The 23,227-nt window shown below is 47.9% G+C and overlaps 1 protein-coding gene across 1 annotated transcript in view; it reads right to left on the bottom strand.

Moving 5' to 3' along the window:
- The window catches only part of LOC137313849 (BTB/POZ domain-containing protein 9-like), a gene marked incomplete at its 3' end in the record, with an annotated part of 101,804 nt that overhangs the window by 49,852 nt on the left and 28,725 nt on the right, over positions 1-23,227 (bottom strand). Inside the window, exon 4 of the mRNA XM_067979596.1 lies at positions 16,434-16,541. Within this exon, the coding sequence (XP_067835697.1) occupies positions 16,434-16,541 (108 nt within the window). The remainder of the gene's footprint in view (positions 1-16,433; positions 16,542-23,227) is intronic.

The raw sequence follows: 23,227 nt of genomic DNA, 5'->3' as shown, positions 1-23,227 counted from the left end.
GGGATTTACGAGGATGTGATTACACTAGAGGGGGTACAGAGGAGATTTACGAGGGTGTGATTACACTAGAGCGTGTACAGAGGAGATTTACGAGGGTGTGATTACAGTAGAGAGGGTACAGAGGGGATTTACGAGGGTGTGATTACACTAGAGAGGGTAGAGAGGAGATTTACGAGGGTGTGATTACACTAGAGGGGGTACAGAGGGGATTTACGAGGGTGTGATTACACTGGAGAAGGTACAGAGGAGATTTACGAGGATGTGATTACACTAGAGGGGGTACAGAGGGGATTTACAAGGATGTGATTACACTGGAGGGGGTACAGAGGGGATTTACGAGGATGTGATTACACTGGAGGGGGTACAGAGGGGATTTACGAGGATGTGATTACACTGGAGGGGGGACAGAGGAGATTTACGAGGATGTGATTACACTAGAGGGGGTACAGAGGGGATTTACGAGGATGTGATTACACCAGAGGGGGTACAGAGGGGATTTACGAGGATGTGATTACACCAGAGGGGATGCAGAGGCGATTTACGAGGATGTGATTACACTGGAGAAGGTACAGAGGAGATTTACGAGGATGTGATTACACCAGAGGGGGTACAGAGGGGATTTACGAGGATGTGATTACACCAGAGGGGGTACAGAGGGGATTTACGAGGATGTGATTACACCAGAGGGGGTACAGAGGGGATTTACGAGGGTGTGATTACACTGGAGAAGGTACAGAGGAGATTTACGAGGATGTGATTACACTAGAGGGGGTACAGAGGGGATTTACGAGGATGTGATTACACCAGAGGGGGTACAGAGGGGATTTACGAGGATGTGATTACACCAGAGGGGAGGCAGAGGGGATTTACGAGGATGTGATTACAGTAGAGGGGGTACAGAGGAGATTTACGAGGATGTGATTACACTAGAGGGGGTACAGAGGGGATTTACGAGGATGTGATTACACGAGAGGGGGTACAGAGGGGATTTCCGAGGGTGTGATTACACTAGAGGGGGTACAGAGGGGATTTACGAGGATGTGATTACACTAGAGGGGGTACAGAGGGGATTTACGAGGGTGTGATTACACTAGAGGGGGTACAGAGGGGATTTACGAGGGTGCGATTACACTAGAGGGGGTACAGAGGGGATTTACGAGGATGTGATTACACTAGAGGGGGTACAGAGGGGATTTACGAAGATGTGATTGCACTAGAGGGGGTACAGAGGGGATTTACGAGGATGTGATTACACTAGAGGGGGTACAGAGGGGATTTACGAAGATGTGATTACACTGGAGGGTTTCAGAGGGGATTTACGAGGATGTGATTACAGTAGAGAAGTTACAGAGGGGATTTACGAGGATGTGATTACACTAGAGGGGGTACAGAGGAGATTTACGAGGGTGTGATTACACTAGAGGGTGTACAGAGGAGATTTACGAGGGTGTGATTACAGTGGAGAGGGTACAGAGGGGATTTACGAGGGTGTGATTACACTAGAGAGGGTACAGAGGAGATTTACGAGGGTGTGATTACAGTAGAGAAGTTACAGAGGGGATTTACGAGGATGTGATTACACTGGAGGGGGTACAGAGGAGATTTACGAGGGTGTGATTACACTAGAGGGGGTACAGAGGGGATTTACGAGGGTGTGATTACACTGGAGAAGGTACAGAGGAGATTTACGAGGATGTGATTACACTGGAGGGGGTACAGACGGGATTTACGAGGATGTGATTACACTGGAGGGGGTACAGAGGGGATTTACGAGGATGTGATTACACTGGAGGGGGTACAGAGGAGATTTACGAGGATGTGATTACACTAGAGGGGGTACAGAGGGGATTTACGAGGATGTGATTACACCAGAGGGGGTACAGAGGAGATTTACGAGGATGTGATTACACCAGAGGGGATGCAGAGGCGATTTACGAGGATGTGATTACACTGGAGAAGGTACAGAGGAGATTTACGAGGATGTGATTACACTAGAGGGGGTACAGAGGGGATTTACGAGGATGTGATTACACCAGAGGGGGTACAGAGGGGATTTACGAGGATGTGATTACACCAGAGGGGGTACAGAGGGAATTTACGAGGATGTGATTACACCAGAGGGGGTACAGAGGGGATTTACGAGGGTGTGATTACACTGGAGAAGGTACAGAGGAGATTTACGAGGATGTGATTACACTAGAGGGGGTACAGAGGGGATTTACGAGGATGTGATTACACCAGAGGGGGTACAGATGGGATTTACGAGGATGTGATTACAGTGGAGGGGGTACAGAGGAGATTTACGAGGATGTGATTACACTAGAGGGGGTACAGAGGGGATTTACGAGGATGTGATTACAGTAGAGGGGGTACAGAGGAGATTTACGAGGATGTGATTACACTAGAGGGGGTACAGAGGGGATTTGCGAGGATGTGATTACACTAGAGGGGGTACAGAGGGGATTTACGAGGGTGTGATTACACTCAAGGGGGTACAGAGGGGATTTACGAGGATGTGATTGCACTAGAGGGGGTACAGAGGGGATTTACGAGGATGTGATTACACTCGAGAGGGTACAGAGGAGATTTACGAGGGTGTGATTACAGTAGAGAAGTTACAGAGGGGATTTACGAGGATGTGATTACACTGGAGGGGGTACAGAGGAGATTTACGAGGGTGTGATGACACTGGAGAAGGTACAGAGGAGATTTACGAGGATGTGATTACACTAGAGGGGGTACAGAGGGGATTTACGAGGGTGTGATTACACTGGAGAAGGTACAGAGGAGATTTACGAGGATGTGATTACACTAGAGGGGGTACAGAGGGGATTTACGAGGATGTGATTACAGTAGAGAGGGTACAGAGGGGATTTACGAGGATGTGATTACAGTAGAGAGGGTACAGAGGGGATTTACGAGGATGTGATTACACTGGAAAGGGTACAGAGGGGATTTACGAGGATGTGATTACACTTGAGGGGGTACAGAGGGGATTTACGAGGGTGTGATTACACTGGAGGGGATACAGAGGAGATGTACGAGGATGTGATTACACTAGAGGGGATGCAGAGAGGATTTACGAGGTTGTGATTCCACTAGAGGGGATGCAGAGGGGATTTACGAGGGTGTGATTACACTGGAGAGGGTACAGAGGGGATTTACGAGGATGTGATGACACTAGGGAGGGTACAGAGGGGATTTACGAGGATGTGATTACACTAGAGGGGGAACAGAGGGGGTTTACGAGGGTGTGAGTACACTAGAGAGGGTACAGAGGGGATTTACGAGGATGTGATTACATTCGAGAAGGTAAAGAGGGGATTTACGAGGATGTGATTACACTCGAGGGGGTACAGAGGGGATTTCCGAGGGTGTGATTACACTCGAGGTTGTCCAGAGGGGATTTACGAGGATGTGATTACACTAGAGAGGGTACAGAGGGGATTTACGAGGATGTGATTACACTAGAGGGGTACAGAGGGGATTTACGAGGATGTGATTACACTAGAGGGGGTACAGAGGAGATTTACGAGGATGTGATTACACTAGAGGGGGTACAGAGGGGATTTACGGGGATGTGATTACATTGGAGAAGGTACAGAGGGGATTTACGAGGATGTGATTACATTGGAGAAGGTACAGAGGGGATTTACGAGGATGTGATTACACTAGAGAGGGTACAGAGGGGATTAACGAGGATGTGATTACACTAGAGAGGGTACAGAGGGGATTTACGAGGATGTGATTACACTAGAGGGGGTACAGAGGGGATTTACGAGGATGTGATTACACTAGAGAGGGTACAGAGGGGATTTACGAGGATGTGATTACACTAGAGGGGGCACAGAGGAGATTTACGAGGATGTGATTACACTAGAGAGGGTACAGAGGGGATTTACGAGGATGTGATTACACTAGAGGGGGTACAGAGGGGATTTACGAGGATGTGATTACACTAGAGAGGGTACAGAGGGGATTTACGAGGATGTGATTACACTAGAGAGGGTACAGAGGGGATTTACGAGGATGTGATTACACTAGAGGGGGTACAGAGGAGATTTACGAGGATGTGATTACACTAGAGGGGGTACAGAGGAGATTTACGAAGATGTGATTACACTCGAGAGGGTACAGAGGGGATTTACGAGGATGTGATTACACTAGAGGGGGTACAGAGGAGATTTACGAGGATGTGATTACACTAGAGAGGGTACAGAGGGGATTTACGAGGATGTGATTACACTGGAGGGGGTACAGAGGAGATTTACGAGGATGTGATTGCACTGGAGGGGGTACAGAGGAGATTTACGAGGATGTGATTACACTGGAGAGGGTACAGAGGGGATTTACGAAGATGTGATTACACTGGAGGGGGTACAGAGGGGATTTACGAGGGTGTGATTACACTAGAGGGGGTACAGAGGGGATTTACGAGGGTGTGATTACACTAGAGGGGGTACAGAGGGGATTTACGAAGATGTGATTACACTGGAGGGGGTTCAGAGGGGATTTACGAGGGTGTGATTACACTGGAGGGGGTACAGAGGGGATTTACGAGGGTGTGATTACACTAGAGGGGGTACAGAGGGGATTTACGAAGATGTGATTACACTGGAGGGGGTTCAGAGGGGATTTACGAGGATGTGATTACAGTAGAGAAGTTACAGAGGGGATTTACGAGGATGTGATTACACGAGAGGGGGTACAGAGGAGATTTACGAGGGTGTGATTACACTAGAGGGTGTACAGAGGAGATTTACGAGGGTGTGATTACACTAGAGAGGGTGCAGAGGGGATTTACGAGGATGTGATTGCACTAGAGAGGGTACAGAGGGGATTTACAGGGATGTGATTACACTAGAGGGGGTACAGAGGGGATTTACGAGGATGTGATTACACTCGAGGGGGTACAGAGGAGATTTACGAGGGTGTGATTACACTAGAGGGGGTACAGAGGGGATTTACGAGGATGTGATTACACTAGAGGGGGTACAGAGGAGATTTACGAGGGTGTGATTACACTAGAGGGGGTACAGAGGGGATTTACGAGGATGTGATTACACTAGAGGGGGTACAGAGGGGATTTACGAGGATGTGATTACACTAGAGAAGGTACAGAGCGGATTAACGAGGATGTGATTACACTAGAGGGGCTACAGAGGGGATTTACGAGGATGTGATTGCACTAGAGGGGGTACAGAGGGGATTTACGAGGATGTGATTACACTAGAGGGGGTACAGAGGGGATTTACGAAGATGTGATTACACTGGAGGGGGTTCAGAGGGGATTTACGAGGATGTGATTACAGTAGAGAAGTTACAGAGGGGATTTACGAGGATGTGATTACACTAGAGGGGGTACAGAGGAGATTTACGAGGGTGTGATTACACTAGAGCGTGTACAGAGGAGATTTACGAGGGTGTGATTACAGTAGAGAGGGTACAGAGGGGATTTACGAGGGTGTGATTACACTAGAGAGGGTAGAGAGGAGATTTACGAGGGTGTGATTACACTAGAGGGGGTACAGAGGGGATTTACGAGGGTGTGATTACACTGGAGAAGGTACAGAGGAGATTTACGAGGATGTGATTACACTAGAGGGGGTACAGAGGGGATTTACAAGGATGTGATTACACTGGAGGGGGTACAGAGGGGATTTACGAGGATGTGATTACACTGGAGGGGGTACAGAGGGGATTTACGAGGATGTGATTACACTGGAGGGGGTACAGAGGAGATTTACGAGGATGTGATTACACTAGAGGGGGTACAGAGGGGATTTACGAGGATGTGATTACACCAGAGGGGGTACAGAGGGGATTTACGAGGATGTGATTACACCAGAGGGGATGCAGAGGCGATTTACGAGGATGTGATTACACTGGAGAAGGTACAGAGGAGATTTACGAGGATGTGATTACACCAGAGGGGGTACAGAGGGGATTTACGAGGATGTGATTACACCAGAGGGGGTACAGAGGGGATTTACGAGGATGTGATTACACCAGAGGGGGTACAGAGGGGATTTACGAGGGTGTGATTACACTGGAGAAGGTACAGAGGAGATTTACGAGGATGTGATTACACTAGAGGGGGTACAGAGGGGATTTACGAGGATGTGATTACACCAGAGGGGGTACAGAGGGGATTTACGAGGATGTGATTACACCAGAGGGGAGGCAGAGGGGATTTACGAGGATGTGATTACAGTAGAGGGGGTACAGAGGAGATTTACGAGGATGTGATTACACTAGAGGGGGTACAGAGGGGATTTACGAGGATGTGATTACACGAGAGGGGGTACAGAGGGGATTTACGAGGGTGTGATTACACTAGAGGGGGTACAGAGGGGATTTACGAGGATGTGATTACACTAGAGGGGGTACAGAGGGGATTTACGAGGGTGTGATTACACTAGAGGGGGTACAGAGGGGATTTACGAGGGTGCGATTACACTAGAGGGGGTACAGAGGGGATTTACGAGGATGTGATTACACTAGAGGGGGTACAGAGGGGATTTACGAAGATGTGATTGCACTAGAGGGGGTACAGAGGGGATTTACGAGGATGTGATTACACTAGAGGGGGTACAGAGGGGATTTACGAAGATGTGATTACACTGGAGGGTTTCAGAGGGGATTTACGAGGATGTGATTACAGTAGAGAAGTTACAGAGGGGATTTACGAGGATGTGATTACACTAGAGGGGGTACAGAGGAGATTTACGAGGGTGTGATTACACTAGAGGGTGTACAGAGGAGATTTACGAGGGTGTGATTACAGTGGAGAGGGTACAGAGGGGATTTACGAGGGTGTGATTACACTAGAGAGGGTACAGAGGAGATTTACGAGGGTGTGATTACAGTAGAGAAGTTACAGAGGGGATTTACGAGGATGTGATTACACTGGAGGGGGTACAGAGGAGATTTACGAGGGTGTGATTACACTAGAGGGGGTACAGAGGGGATTTACGAGGGTGTGATTACACTGGAGAAGGTACAGAGGAGATTTACGAGGATGTGATTACACTAGAGGGGGTACAGAGGGGATTTACGAGGATGTGATTACACTGGAGGGGGTACAGACGGGATTTACGAGGATGTGATTACACTGGAGGGGGTACAGAGGGGATTTACGAGGATGTGATTACACTGGAGGGGGTACAGAGGAGATTTACGAGGATGTGATTACACTAGAGGGGGTACAGAGGGGATTTACGAGGATGTGATTACACCAGAGGGGGTACAGAGGAGATTTACGAGGATGTGATTACACCAGAGGGGATGCAGAGGCGATTTACGAGGATGTGATTACACTGGAGAAGGTACAGAGGAGATTTACGAGGATGTGATTACACTAGAGGGGGTACAGAGGGGATTTACGAGGATGTGATTACACCAGAGGGGGTACAGAGGGGATTTACGAGGATGTGATTACACCAGAGGGGGTACAGAGGGAATTTACGAGGATGTGATTACACCAGAGGGGGTACAGAGGGGATTTACGAGGGTGTGATTACACTGGAGAAGGTACAGAGGAGATTTACGAGGATGTGATTACATTGGAGAAGGTACAGAGGGGATTTACGAGGATGTGATTACACTAGAGAGGGTACAGAGGGGATTAACGAGGATGTGATTACACTAGAGAGGGTACAGAGGGGATTTACGAGGATGTGATTACACTAGAGGGGGTACAGAGGGGATTTACGAGGATGTGATTACACTAGAGAGGGTACAGAGGGGATTTACGAGGATGTGATTACACTAGAGGGGGCACAGAGGAGATTTACGAGGATGTGATTACACTAGAGAGGGTACAGAGGGGATTTACGAGGATGTGATTACACTAGAGGGGGTACAGAGGGGATTTACGAGGATGTGATTACACTAGAGAGGGTACAGAGGGGATTTACGAGGATGTGATTACACTAGAGAGGGTACAGAGGGGATTTACGAGGATGTGATTACACTAGAGGGGGTACAGAGGAGATTTACGAGGATGTGATTACACTAGAGGGGGTACAGAGGAGATTTACGAAGATGTGATTACACTCGAGAGGGTACAGAGGGGATTTACGAGGATGTGATTACACTAGAGGGGGTACAGAGGAGATTTACGAGGATGTGATTACACTAGAGAGGGTACAGAGGGGATTTACGAGGATGTGATTACACTGGAGGGGGTACAGAGGAGATTTACGAGGATGTGATTGCACTGGAGGGGGTACAGAGGAGATTTACGAGGATGTGATTACACTGGAGAGGGTACAGAGGGGATTTACGAAGATGTGATTACACTGGAGGGGGTACAGAGGGGATTTACGAGGGTGTGATTACACTAGAGGGGGTACAGAGGGGATTTACGAGGGTGTGATTACACTAGAGGGGGTACAGAGGGGATTTACGAAGATGTGATTACACTGGAGGGGGTTCAGAGGGGATTTACGAGGGTGTGATTACACTGGAGGGGGTACAGAGGGGATTTACGAGGGTGTGATTACACTAGAGGGGGTACAGAGGGGATTTACGAAGATGTGATTACACTGGAGGGGGTTCAGAGGGGATTTACGAGGATGTGATTACAGTAGAGAAGTTACAGAGGGGATTTACGAGGATGTGATTACACTAGAGGGGGTACAGAGGAGATTTACGAGGGTGTGATTACACTAGAGGGTGTACAGAGGAGATTTACGAGGGTGTGATTACACTAGAGAGGGTGCAGAGGGGATTTACGAGGATGTGATTACACTAGAGAGGGTACAGAGGGGATTTACGGGGATGTGATTACACTAGAGGGGGTACAGAGGGGATTTACGAGGATGTGATTACACTCGAGGGGGTACAGAGGAGATTTACGAGGGTGTGATTACACTAGAGGGGGTACAGAGGGGATTTACGAGGATGTGATTACACTAGAGGGGGTACAGAGGAGATTTACGAGGGTGTGATTACACTAGAGGGGGTACAGAGGGGATTTACGAGGATGTGATTACAGTAGAGAGGTTACAGAGGGGATTTACGAGGATGTGATTACAGTAGAGAGGGTACAGAGGGGATTTACGAGGGTGTGATTACACTAGAGGGGGTACAGAGGAGATTTACGAGGATGTGATTACACCAGAGGGGATGCAGAGGGGATTTACGAGGATGTGATACACTCGAGGGGGTACAGAGGGGATTTACGAGGGTGTGATTACACCAGAGGGGATGCAGAGGGGATTTACGAGGATGTGATACACTAGAGGGGGTACAGAGGGGATTTACGACGATGTGATTACACTAGAGGGGGTACAGAGGGGATTTACGAGGGTGTGATTACACTAGAGGGGGTACAGAGGGGATTTACGAGGATGTGATTCCACTCGAGAGGGTACAGAGGAGATTTACGAGGGTGTGATTACAGTAGAGAAGTTACAGAGGGGATTTACGAGGATGTGATTACAGTAGAGGGGGTACAGAGGAGATTTACGAGGGTGTGATTACAGTAGAGAAGTTACAGAGGGGATTTACGAGGATGTGATTACACTCGAGAGGGTACAGAGGAGATTTACGAGGGTGTGCTTACAGTAGAGAAGTTACAGAGGGGATTTACGAGGATGTGATTACAGTAGAGGGGGTACAGAGGAGATTTACGAGGATGTGATTACACTTGAGGGGGTACAGAGGAGATTTACGAGGGTGTGATTACACTAGAGGGGGTACAGAGGGGATTTACGAGGGTGTGATTACACTGGAGAGGGTACAGAGGGGATTTACGAGGATGTGATTACACTTGAGGGGGTACAGAGGAGATTTACGAGGGTGTGATTACACTAGAGGGGGTACAGAGGGGATTTACGAGGATGTGATTACACTAGAGGGGGTACAGAGCAGATTTACGAGGATGTGATTACACTAGAGGGGGTACAGAGGGGATTTACGAGGATGTGATTACAGTAGAGAGGGTACAGAGGGGATTTACGAGGATGTGATTACACTAGAGGGGATGCAGAGGGGATTTACGAGGGTGTGATTACACTAGAGGGGATGCAGAGGGGATTTACGAGGTTGTGATTCCACTAGAGGGGATGCAGAGGGGATTTACGAGGGTGTGATTACACTAGGGAGGGAACAGAGGGGATTTACGAGGATGTGATTACAGTAGAGGGGGTACAGAGGGGATTTACGAGGATGTGATTACACTAGAGGGGGTACAGAGGGGATTTACGAGGGTGTGATTACACTAGAGGGGGTACAGAGGGGATTTACGAGGATGTGATGACACTAGAGGGGGAACAGAGGGGGTTTACGAGGATGTGATGACACTAGAGGGGGAACAGAGGGGGTTTACGAGGATGTGATGACACTAGAGGGGGAACAGAGGGGGTTTACGAGGATGTGATTACACTAGAGGGGGTACAGAGGTGATTTACGAGGGTGTGATTACATTCGAGAAGGTGAAGAGGGGATTTACGAGGATGTGATTACACTCGAGGGGGTACAGAGGGGATTTACGAGGGTGTGATTACACTGGAGAAGGTAAAGAGGGGATTTACGAGGATGTGATTACAGTAGAGAGGGTGCAGAGGGGATTTACGAGGATGTGATTACATTGGAGAAGGTACAGAGGGGATTTACGAGGGTGTGATTACACTCGAGGTTGTCCAGAGGGGATTTACGGGGATGTGATTACACTGGAGGGGGTACAGAGGGGATTTACGAGGATGTGATTACACTAGAGGGGGTACAGAGGGGATTTACGAGGATGTGATTACACTAGAGAAGGTACAGAGGGGATTTACGAGGATGTGATTACACTAGAGGGGGTACAGAGGGGATTTGCGAGGATGTGATTACACTAGAGAGGGTACAGAGGGGATTTACGAGGATGTGATTACACTAGAGAGGGTACAGAGGGGATTTACGAGGATGTGATTACACTAGAGAGGGTACAGAGGAGATTTACGAGGATGTGATTACACTAGAGAGGGTACAGAGGGGATTTACGGGGATGTGATTACAGTAGAGGGGGTACAGAGGAGATTTACGAGGATGTGATTACACTAGAGAGGGTACAGAGGGGATTTACGAGGATGTGATTACACTAGAGGGGGTACAGAGGAGATTTACGAGGATGTGATTACACTAGAGGGGGTACAGAGGAGATTTACGAGGGTGTGATTACACTAGAGGGGGTACAGAGGGGATTTACGAGGATGTGATTACACTAGAGGGGGTACAGAGGGGATTTACGAGGATGTGATTACACTAGAGAGGGTACAGAGGGGACTTACGAGGATGTGATTACACTAGAGAGGGTACAGAGGGGATTTACGAGGGTGTGATTGCACTCGAGAGGGTACAGGGGAGATTTACGAGGATGTGATTACACTAGAGAGGGTACAGAGGAGATTTACGAGGATGTGGTTACACTAGAGGGGGTACAGAGGGGATTTACGAGGGTGTGATTGCACTCGAGAGGGTACAGAGGAGATTTACGAGGATGTGATTACACTAGAGGGTGTACAGAGGGGATTTACGAGGGTGTGATTACACTAGAGGGTGTACAGAGGGGATTTACGAGGGTGTGATTACACTAGAGGGGGTACAGAGGAGATTTACGGGGATGTGATTACACTAGAGAGGGTACAGAGGGGATTTACGAGGGTGTGATTACACTAGAGGGGGTACAGAGGTGATTTACGAGGATGTGATTACACTAGAGGGGGTACAGAGGGGATTTACGAGGGTGTGATTACACTGCAGGGGGTACAGAAGGGATTTACGAGGATGTGATTACACTGGAGGGGGTACAGAGGAGATTTACGGGGATGTGATTACACTAGAGGGGGTACAGAGGGGATTTACGAGGATGTGATTACACTACAGGGGGTACAGAAGGGATTTACGAGGATGTGATTACACTGGAGGGGGTACAGAGGAGATTTACGGGGATGTGATTACACTAGAGAAAGTACAGAGGGGATTTTCGAGGATGTGATTACACTCGAGAGGTATAGAGGAGATTTACGAGGATGTGATTACACTAGAGAGGTACAGAGGAGATTTACGAGGGTGTGATTACACTGGAGAGGGTACAGAGGGGATTTACGAGGGTGTGATTGCACTGGAGGGTGTGCAGAGGGGATTTACGAGGATGTGATTGCACTGGAGCGGGTACAGAGGAGATTTACAAGGATGTGATTACAGTCGAGAGAGTACAGAGGGGATTTACGAGGATGTGATTACACATCCTCGTAAATCCCCTCTGTACCCCCTCACAAGGGAGTGAAGTTGAGAGCAGCAAGAGAGGGGAAGACCCAGGGGAAATTTACAATAGAAATACTACAAACAGTTGTTCAAGAACAAGTGAAAGGGAAAAGTGTAGAGCAGCAGAAAGAAAGTGTACTTTAGACACTGCAGATAAAGTGAAAACTAGAAGGCGTAAGGCGATTAACCCAGCATCAAAGCTGAAGGTCAGGCTAGGGTGTGTGGCCCAACTAAGAGTTCGATAAACAAATGCACGGAGTATCAGGAATAAATTAAATGAACTGCAGGTTCAAATTCAAATTGGAGGGTATGACATGATAGCTATTACTGAGATGTGGCTGCAGGATGGTCAGGGTTGGGAACTAAATATACCAGGTTATAAGGTCTACAGGAGAGACAGGGAAAATGGAAGAGGGGGAGGAGTAGCCTTAATGATTAGAGATGAAATCAATTCAATGATAAAGGAGGATATAACGAGAGGTAAGCAGCCAACAGAGACCTTATGGGTTGGATTGAGAAATAGGAAAGGATCTAAGACTATAGTGGGAGTTGTGTATAGGAGCCCTGGCAGCAGCTCTGAAGTGCTAGATTGTATAAATGCAGAGATTTGACAAGCGTGTAAGAAAGGCATAGTGGTCTTAATGGGGGACTTTAACCTTCACATAGATTGGGGAAAGCAGACTAGCAACTGTCAGAAAGGTAGTGAATTTCTTGAGTGTGTCTGGGATAGTTTTCTGCAGCAGTATGTCCTAGAGGCAACAAGGGGGCAAGCCATACTGGATTTAGTAATGAGTAATGAACCAGATTTAATTAACGGCTTAACTGTGCATGAACATCTATCCAATAATGATCATAACATGATCGAGTTCAAGGTAGTGTTTAAAAGGGAAAAAAGTGAATCAGCTGCTAAGATTCTAGACTTGGGTAAGGCCGACTTCAATGGGATGAGACAGAGACTGTCCACAGTAAACTGGGCAAATCTGTTAATGGGTAAAACGACTGATGATCAGTGGGAAATGTTTAAAGAAACATTTAACGTGATACAGAATCGGTTTATACCCCTGAGGGGCAAGAACTCTACTTGCCAAAAAAAACAGCCATGGACAACTAAAGAGGTAAGGGACAGTATAAGACATAAGGAAAGGGCATACAAAAAGGCAAAAAATGGCACAGATCCTGGCGAATGGGAAAGATACAAAGATCAACAAAGGGTCACAAAACAGATAGTAAGGGCTACAAAAAGAGAGTTTGAAAAGAAACTTGCAAGGGATATCAAAACCAATACGAAGAACTTTTATGGTTACATTCGGAAAAAGAGGGTGGTCAGGAGCAGTGTTGGCCCCTTAAAAACTGAAAGTGGGGATATTGTCATTGACAATGGGGAAATGGCGGACATGTTGAACAATTACTTTGCGTCAGTATTTACAGTAGAAAAAGAGGATAGCATGCCGGAAATCCCAAGAAAACTAATATTGAATCGGGGACAGGGACTCGATAAAATTAACATAAGTAAAGCAACAGCAATGAAGAAAATAATAGCACTAAAGAGTGACAAATCCCCAGGACCAGATGGTTTCCATCCCAGGGTTTTAAAGGAAGTAGGTGAGCACATTGCAGATGCCCTAACTATAATCTTTCAAAGTTCTCTAGATTCAGGAACTGTCCCTCTGGATTGGAAAATTGCACATGTCACTCTGCTTTTTAAGAAAGGAGAGAGAGGGAAACCAGGGAATTATAGACCAGTTAGCCTAACATCTGTTGTGGGGAAAATGCTGGAGTCTATAATTAAGGATAGGGTGACTGAACACCTCGAGAATTTTCAGTTAATCAGAGAGTGCCAGCATGGATTTGTGAAAGGTAGGTCGTGCCTGACAAACCTGATTGAATTTTTTGAAGAGGTGACTAAAGTAGTGGACAGGGGAATGTCAATGGATGTTATTTATATGGACTCCCAAAAGGCATTTGATAAAGTCCCACATAAGAGACTGTTAGCTAAGATAGAAGCCCATGGAATCGAGGGAAAAGTACAGACTTGGTTAGGAAGTTGGCTGAGCGAAAGGCGACAGAGAGTAGGGATAATGGGTAGGTACTCACATTGGCAGGATGTGACTAGTGGAGTCCCGCAGGGATCTGTCTTGGGGCCTCAATTATTCACAATATTTATTAACGACTTAGATGAAGGCATAGAAAGTCTCATATCTAAGTTTGCCGATGACACAAAGATTGTTGGCATTGTAAGCAGAGTAGATGAAAACATAAAATTACAAAGGGATATTGATAGATTAGGTGAATGGGCAAAACTGTGGCAAATGGAATTCAATGTGGACAAATGTGAGGTCATCCACTTTGGATCAAAAAAGGATAGAACAGGGTACTTTCTAAATGGTAAAAAGTTAAAACCAGTGGATGTCCAAAGGGACTTAGGGGTTCAGGTACATCGATCATTGAAGTGTCATGAACAGGTGCAGAAAATAATCAATAAGACTAATGGAATGCTGGCCTTTATATCGAGAGGACTAGAGTACAAGGGGACAGAAGTTATGCTGCAGCTATACAAAACCCTGGTTAGACCGCACCTGGAGTACTGTGAGCAGTTCTGGGCACCGCACCTTCGGAAGGACATATTGGCCTTGGAGGGAGTGCAGCGTAGGTTTACTAGAATGATACCCGGACTTCAAGGGTTAAGTTACGAGGAGAGATTACACAAATTGGGGTTGTATTCTCTGGAGTTTAGAAGGTTAAGGGGTGATCTGATCGAAGTTTATAAGATATTAAGGGGAACAGATAGGGTGGATAGAGAGAAACTATTTCCGCTGGTTGGGGATTCTAGGAGTAGGGGGCACAGTCTAAAAATTAGAGCCAGACCTTTCAGGAGCGAGATTAGAAAACATTTGTACACACAAAGGGTGGTAGAAGTTTGGAATTCTCTTCCGCAAACGGCAATTGATACTAGCTCAATTGCTAAATTTAAATCTGAGATAGATAGCTTTTTGGCAACCAAAGGTATTAAGGGATATGGGCCAAAGGCAGGTATATGGAGTTAGATCACAGATCAGCCATGATCTTATCAAATGGCGGAGCAGGCACGAGGGGCTGAATGGCCTACTCCTGTTCCTATGTTCCTATTACCACCCTAACGCTAACCCAACAGAAATGTTGCAACCCTAACCCAGCAGAAATGTTACTGCCCTAACCCTGACCCAGCAGAAATGTCACTGCTCTAACCCAGCAGATATGTTACTGGCCTAATCCATTAGAAATGTTACTACCCTGATGCTAACCCAGCAGAAATGTTACTACTGTAACCCGAACCCAGCAGAAATGTTATTACCCTAACCCAGCAGAAATATTATTACCCTAACCCAGCAGAAATATTATTACCCTAACCCAGCAGAAATATTATTACCCTAACCCAGCAGAAATGTTATTACCCTAACCCAGCAGAAATATGATTACCCTAACCCAGCAGAAATATTATTACCCTAACCCAGCAGAAATATTATTACCCTAACCCAGCAGAAATGTTATTACCCTAACCCAGCAGAAATATTATTACCCTAACCCAGCAGAAATATTATTACCCTAACCCAGCAGAAATGTTACTGGCCTAAACCCAGCAGAAATGTTACTGGCCGAAACCCAGCAGAAATGTTACTGGCCGAAACCCAGCAGAAATGTTACTGGCCTAAACCTAACCCAGCAGAAATGTTACTGGCCGAAACCCAGCAGAAATGTTACTGGCCTAAACCTAACCCAGCAGAAATGCTACTGGCCTAAACCCAGCAGAAATGTTACTGGCCTAAACCTAACCCAGCAGAAATGTTACTGGCCTAAACCCAGCAGAAATGTTACTGGCCGAAACCCAGCAGAAATGTTACTGGCCGAAACCCAGCAGAAATGTTACTGCCATAATGATTTTTGATTTGCTGGCTGATGAGGAATGGGATAAGTTCTTGAAGGGAAAAAATTCCAGGGCTACGGGGATATGGCGGGGGAGTGGGACTAACTGGATTGCTCTTGGGCCTCAATGGGCCGAATGGCCTCCTTCCGTGCTGTAACCTTTCTATGATTCTATGAAGTGAATTGAACTCTGAACACTGTAAGCTGTCAGAATATTTCCTGATGGACATGGTATTATAAAACATGGAACTGGAAAAAGAGCAGAAACTGATTCTCACTTGCAGGTGACCTTTGTGCGATCAGCGACCATCGTCCAGTGCTGCTGGTTGTTGGAGACCTCGATGTAGAAACTGTAACTTCGGTCATCACAGTCCCAGAGCAGCAATCTGATCGAGAGTAAAATACATAAAGTATCACTGGGACTGGTGGAGAGAGGATAGCCCGGAGACAGGAACCTGGGTGGGGGGGGGTCCGAGGGCGGGAGTCCGAGGGCGGGAGGGAGGGGGTCCGAGGGGGGGGTCCGAGGGCGGGAGGGAGGGGGTCCGAGGGGGGGGTCCGAGGGCGGGAGGGGGGGGGGGTCCGAGGGGGGGGTCCGAGGGCGGGAGGGAGGGGGTCCGAGGGGGGGGTCCGAGGGCGGGAGGGGGGGGGGTCCGAGGGGGGGGTCCGAGGGCGGGAGGGGGGGGGTCCGAGGGCGGGAGGGAGGGGGTCCGAGGGCGGGAGCGAGAGGAGAGTCCGAGAGGTGAGCACAGTATAAAAGGAGAGACCGAGAGAGGGAGGAGAGTCCGAGAGGTGAGCACAGTATAAAAGGAGAGACCGAGAGTGGGAGGAGAGTCCGAGAGGTGAACACAGTATAAAAGGAGAGACCGAGAGCGAGAGGAGAGTCCGAGAGGTGAGCACAGTATAAAAGGAGAGACCGAGAGTGGGAGGAGAGTCCGAGAGGTGAACACAGTATAAAAGGAGAGACCGAGAGTGGGAGGAGAGTCCGAGAGGTGAGCACAGTATAAAAGGAGAGACCGAGAGAGGGAGGAGAGTCCGAGAGGTGAGCACAGTATAAAAGGAGAGACCGAGAGAGGGAGGAGAGTCCGAGAGGTGAGCGCAGTGTAAAAGGAGAGACCGAGAGCGGGAGGAGAGTCCGAGAGGTGAGCGCAGTGTAAAAGGAGAGACCGAGAGAGGGAGGAGAGTCCGAGAGGTGAACACAGTATAAAAGGAGAGACCGAGAGTGGGAGGAGAGTCCGAGAGGTGAGCACAGTGTAAAAGGAGAGAATGAGAGCGGGAGGAGAGTCCGAGAGGTGAGCACAGTATAAAAGGAGAGACCGAGAGCGGGAGGAGAGTCCGAGAGGTGAGCGCAGTGTAAAAGGAGAGACCGAGAGCGGGAGGAGAGTCCGAGAGGTGAGCACAGTATAAAAGGAGAGACCGAGAGCGGGAGGAGAGTCCGAGAGGTGAACACAGTATAAAAGGAGAGACCGAGAGTGGGAGGAGAGTCCGAGAGGTGAACACAGTATAAAAGGAGAGACCGAGAGCGGGAGGAGAGTCCGAGAGGTGAGCACAGTATAAAAGGAGAGTCCGAGAGTGGGAGGAGAGTCCGAGAGGTGAGCACAGTATAAAAGGAGAGTCCGAGAGTGGGAGGAGAGTCCGAGAGGTGAGCACAGTATAAAAGGAGAGACCGAGAGTGGGAGGAGAGTCCGAGAGGTGAGCACAGTATAAAAGGAGAGACCGAGAGTGGGAGGAGAGTCCGAGAGGTGAGCACAGTGTAAAAGGAGAGTCCGAGAGTGGGAGGAGAGTCCGAGAGGTGAGCACAGTATAAAAGGAGAGACCGAGAGAGGGAGGAGAGTCCGAGAGGTGAGCACAGTATAAAAGGAGAGACCGAGAGAGGGAGGAGAGTCCGAGAGGTGAACACAGTGTAAAAGGAGAGACCGAGAGTGGGAGGAGAGTCCGAGAGGTGAGCACAGTATAAAAGGAGAGACCGAGAGCGGGAGGAGAGTCCGAGAGGTGAACACAGTATAAAAGGAGAGACCGAGAGAGGGAGGAGAGTCCGAGAGGTGAGCACAGTGTAAAAGGAGAGAATGAGAGCGGGAGGAGAGTCCGAGAGGTGAGCACAGTATAAAAGGAGAGACCGAGAGAGGGAGGAGAGTCCGAGAGGTGAGCGCAGTGTAAAAGGAGAGACCGAGAGAGGGAGGAGAGTCCGAGAGGTGAGCACAGTATAAAAGGAGAGACCGAGAGTGGGAGGAGAGTCCGAGAGGTGAGCACAGTATAAAAGGAGAGACCGAGAGCGGGAGGAGAGTCCGAGAGGTGAACACAGTATAAAAGGAGAGACCGAGAGAGGGAGGAGAGTCCGAGAGGTGAACACAGTGTAAATCTAAGGCAAGTCACGGCAGCACAGCTCGCACCCGTGATATGCTCCTCCTGCACTATGTGGGAAGTCATGGACACTACCAGTGTCCCTGGCGACCATGTGTGCAGGAAGTGTGTCCAGCTGCAGCTACTGGCTAACCGCATTTCGGAGCTGGAGCTGCGGGTGGATTCACTGTGGAGCATCCGCGATGCTGAGACTATCGTGGATAGCACGTTCAGTGAGGTGGTCACACCGCAGGTAAAGATTACGCAGGCAGAAAGGAAATGGGTGACCACCAGGCAGAGTAAAAGGACTAGGCAGGTCGAGCAGGAGTCCCCTGGGGCCATCTCCCTCTCAAACAGATATTCCGCTTTGGATACTGTTGGGGGAGATGGCTTATCAGGGGAAAGCAGCAAGAGCCAGGTTCGGGGCACCACGGGTGGCTCTGCTGCACAGGAGGGGAGGAAGAAGAGTGGCAGGGCCATAGTGATAGGGGATTCAATTGTAAGGGGAACAGATAGGCGTTTCTGCGGCCGCAAACGTGACTCCAGGATGGTATGTTGCCTCCCTGGTGCTCGGGTCAAGGATGTCACGGAGCGGCTGCAGGGCATTCTGGAGGGGGAGGGTGAACAACCAGTAGTCGTGGTCCATATTGGTACCAACGACATAGGTAAAAAAAGGGATGAGGTCCTGCAAGGTGAATTTAAGGAGTTAGGAGATAAATTAAAAAGCAGGACTTCAAAGGTAGTGATCTCAGGATTACTACCAGTGCCACGTGTGAGTGAGTATAGGAACAGGAGAATAGACAGGATGAATGTGTGGCTGCAGGGATGGTGTAGGAGGGAGGGATTTAGATTCCTGGGACATTGGGACCGGTTCTGGGGAAGGTGGGACCTGTACAAGCGGGACGGGTTACACCCGAGCAGGACCGGGACCAATGTCCTCGCGGGGGTGTTTGCTAGTGCTGTTGGGGGTGGTTTAAACTAGAGTGGCAGGGGGATGGGAACCTGAGCGGGGAGTCAGAGGAGGGGAAAGCAAGGATAGAAACAAAAGACAGAAAGAGAAGAAGCAATAGTGGAAGGCAAAGAAAACAAGTGCGAAAAACAAATAGGGCCATAGTGCAAAATAAAACGAAGATGACTAACAATCTTAAAAAGGCAAGTCTAAAGGCATTGTGTCTTAATGCGCGGAGCATTCGCAATAAGGTGGATGAATTAACAGCGCAGATAGATATTAACGGGTACGATATAGTTGCGATTACGGAGACATGGCTGCAGGGTGACCAAGGATGGGAACTGAACATCCAGGGGTATTCAATATTTAGGAAGGACAGGCAAAAAGGGAAAGGAGGTGGGGTAGCGTTGTTAGTAAAGGAGGAAATCAATGCAATAGTGAGGAAGGATATTGGCTCGGAAAATCACCATGTGGAATCTGTATGGGTGGAGCTAAGAAACACCAAGGGGCAGAAAACGTTGGTGGGGGTTGTCCATAGGCCCCCAAACAGTAGTGGGGATGTAGGGGAGGGCATTAAACAGGAAATTAGAGACGCATGCAAGAAGGGTACAACTATAATCATGGGTGACTTTAATCTACATATAGATTGGTCAAACCAAATTAGCAATAATACTGTGGGGGAGGAATTCCTGGATTGTGTACGTGATGGTTTTCTAGACCAATACGTTGAGGAACCAACTAGAGAACAGGCGATCCTAGACTGGGTATTGTGCAATGAGAAAGGATTAATTAACAATCTTGTTGTGTGGGGTCCCTTAGGGAAATGCGACCATAACATGATAGAATTCCTCATTAAGATGGAGAGTGAAGTAGTTGAATCCAAAACTAGGTTCCTGAATCTAAATAAAGGAAATTACGAAAGTATGAGGTGTGAGTTGGCTATGATAGATTGGGGAACTTTACTACAAGGGATGATGGTGGATAGGCAATGGCTAATATTTAAAGAATGTGTGCAGGAATTACAACAATTATTCATTCCTGTCTGGTGCAAAAATAAACCAGGAAAGGTGGCTCAACCGTGGCTTACAAAAGAAATTAGGGATAGTATTAGATCCAAAGAGGAGACATATAAAATTGCCAGAAAAAGCGGCAAGCCTGAGGATTGGGAGCAGTTCAGAATTCAGCAAAGGAGGACGAAGAGATTGATTAAGAGGGGAAAATAATGAATGAGAGTAAACTAGCAGGGAACATAAAAACTGACTGTAAAACCTTCTATAAATATGTCAAGAGAAAAAGATTAGTGAAGACAAATGTAGGTCCCTTACAGTCAGAAATGGGGGAAATTATAATGGGGAACAAAGAAATGGCAGAACAATGAAACACATACTTTGGTTCTGTCTTCACAAAGGAGAACACAAATAACCTCCCGGAAATGTTAGGGAACCATGGGCCTAGTGAGAGGGAGGAACTGAAGGAAACCAGTATTTGTTAAAAAATAGTGCTAGGGAAATTAATGGGGCGAAAGGCTGACAAATCCCCAGGGCCTGATAATCTACATCCCAGAGTACTAAAGGAAGTGGCCCTGGAAATAGTGGATGCATTGGTGATCATCTTCCAAAATTCTATAGACTCTGGAACAGTTCCTACAGATTGGAGGGTGGCAAATGTAACCCCACTATTTAAAAAAGGAGGGAGAGAAAAAACAGGGAATTACAGACCAGTTACCCTAATATCAGTAGTGGGGAAAATGCTGGAGTCTATTATAAAAGATGTGATAACAGAACACTTGGAGGGGCATTAATGGGATTGGACAAAGTCAGCATGGGTTTATGAAAGGGAAATCATGCTTCGCAAATCTACTGGAGTTTTTTGAGGAGGTAATTAGTAGAATAGATAGGGGAGAACCAGTGGATGTGGTGTACTTGGATTTTCAGTAGGCTTTTGATAAGGTCCCACACAAGAGGTTAGTGTGTAAAATTAAAGCACATGGGATTGGGGGGAATATACTGGCATGGATTGAGAATTGGTTGACAGACAGGAAACAGAGAGTAGGAATAAACGGGTCTTTTTCTGGGTGACAGGCAGTGACTAGTGGGGTACCGCAGGGATCAGTGCTTGGGCCCCAGCTATTCACAATATATATCAATGATTTGGATGAGGGAACTAAATGTAACATTTCCAAGTTTGCAGACGACACAAAGCTGGGTTGGAATGTGAGCTGTGAGAAGGATGCAAAGAGGCTCCAATGTGATTTAGACAAGTTGGGTGAGTGGGCAAGAACATGGCAGATGCAGAATAATGTGGATAAATGTGAAGTTATCCACTTTGGTTGTAAAAACAGAAAGGCAGATTATTATCTGAATGGTGATAGATTGGGAAAAGGGGAGGTGCAACGAGACCTGGGTGTCCTTGTACACCAGTCGATGAAAGCGAGCATTCAGGTGCAGCAAGCAGTTAGGAAGGTGAATGGTATGTTGGCCTTCATTGCAAGAGGATTTGAGTACAGGAGCAGGGATGTCTTACTGCAGTTATACAGGGCCTTGGTGAGACCACATCTGGATATTGTGTGCAGTTTTGGTCTCCTTATCTGAGGAAGGATGTCCTTGCCATGGAGGGAATGCAACAAAGGTTTACCAGACTGATTCCTGGGATGGCAGGACTGACGTATGAGGAGAGATTGGGTCGACTCGGCCTGTATTCACTCGAGTTTAGAAGAATGAGAGGTGATCTCATTGAAACATATAAAATTCTAACAGGACTGGACAGACTAGATGCAGGGAGGATGTTCCGAATGGCTGGGGAGTCCAGAACCAGGGGTCACAGTCTCAGGATACGGGGAATGCCATTTAGAACCGAGATGAGGAGAAATTTCTTCACTCAGAGGGAGGTGAACCTGTGGAATTCTCTACCACAGAAGGCAGTGGAGGCCAAGTCATCAGATGTGTTCAAGAAGGAGATAGATATATTTCTTAATGATAAAGGGATCAAGGGATATGGGGAAAAAGCGGGAACAGGGTACTGAGTTAGAGGATCAGCCATGATCATTTTGAATGGCGCAGCAGGCTCGAAGGGCCGAATGGCCTACTCTTGCTCCTATTTTCGATGTTTAAACACACAAGGGAGACAAGAATGGAAGGATATTCTGATAGGGTGAGATGAAATAGGGAGGGAGGAGGCTTGTGTGGAGCATAAACACCGGCATGGACCTGTTGGGCTGAATGGCCCCCTCCTGTGCTGTACGATTCTATGTGACTGTGACCGTGGTAAACTATCTCTCCCCATCCTTCCCCACCTGTCGACAGCCTTCGATACGGGCGACCACTCCATCCGCCTCCAACACCTCTCCTCCGTCGTCCAGCAGGGTGGGACTGCTCTCGCCTGGTTCCATCCTTATCTCTCCAGTCGTAGCCAGAGAATCTGCTGCAATGTCTTCTCTTCCTGCTCCCTCACCGTTACCTCTAGAGTTCCCCGAGGATCTGTCCTGGGCCCCCTCCTATTTCCCATCTACATGCTGCCCCTTGGCAAAATCATCCGAAAACACGACGTCAGATTCCACATGTACACTGACCGCACCCAGCTCGACCTCACCATTACCTCTCTCAACCCCTCCACTGCCTCTGATTTGACACACTGCTTGTCTGACATCCAATACTGGATGAGCAAAAATTTCCTCCAACGAAATATTGGGAAGACCAAAGCCATTGTCTTCGGTCCCCGCCACAAACTCCGTTCCCTCATCACTGACTCCAACCATCTCCCTGACCACTGTCTGAGACTGAACCAGGC

This window comes from Heptranchias perlo, unplaced genomic scaffold (genome assembly GCF_035084215.1).
Source record: "Heptranchias perlo isolate sHepPer1 unplaced genomic scaffold, sHepPer1.hap1 HAP1_SCAFFOLD_488, whole genome shotgun sequence".
In the NCBI taxonomy this organism is placed as follows: Eukaryota; Metazoa; Chordata; class Chondrichthyes; order Hexanchiformes; family Hexanchidae; genus Heptranchias; species Heptranchias perlo.
The sequence above is the reverse complement of the archived record's forward strand: the minus strand, read 5'-3'. Positions and strand labels throughout refer to the sequence as shown.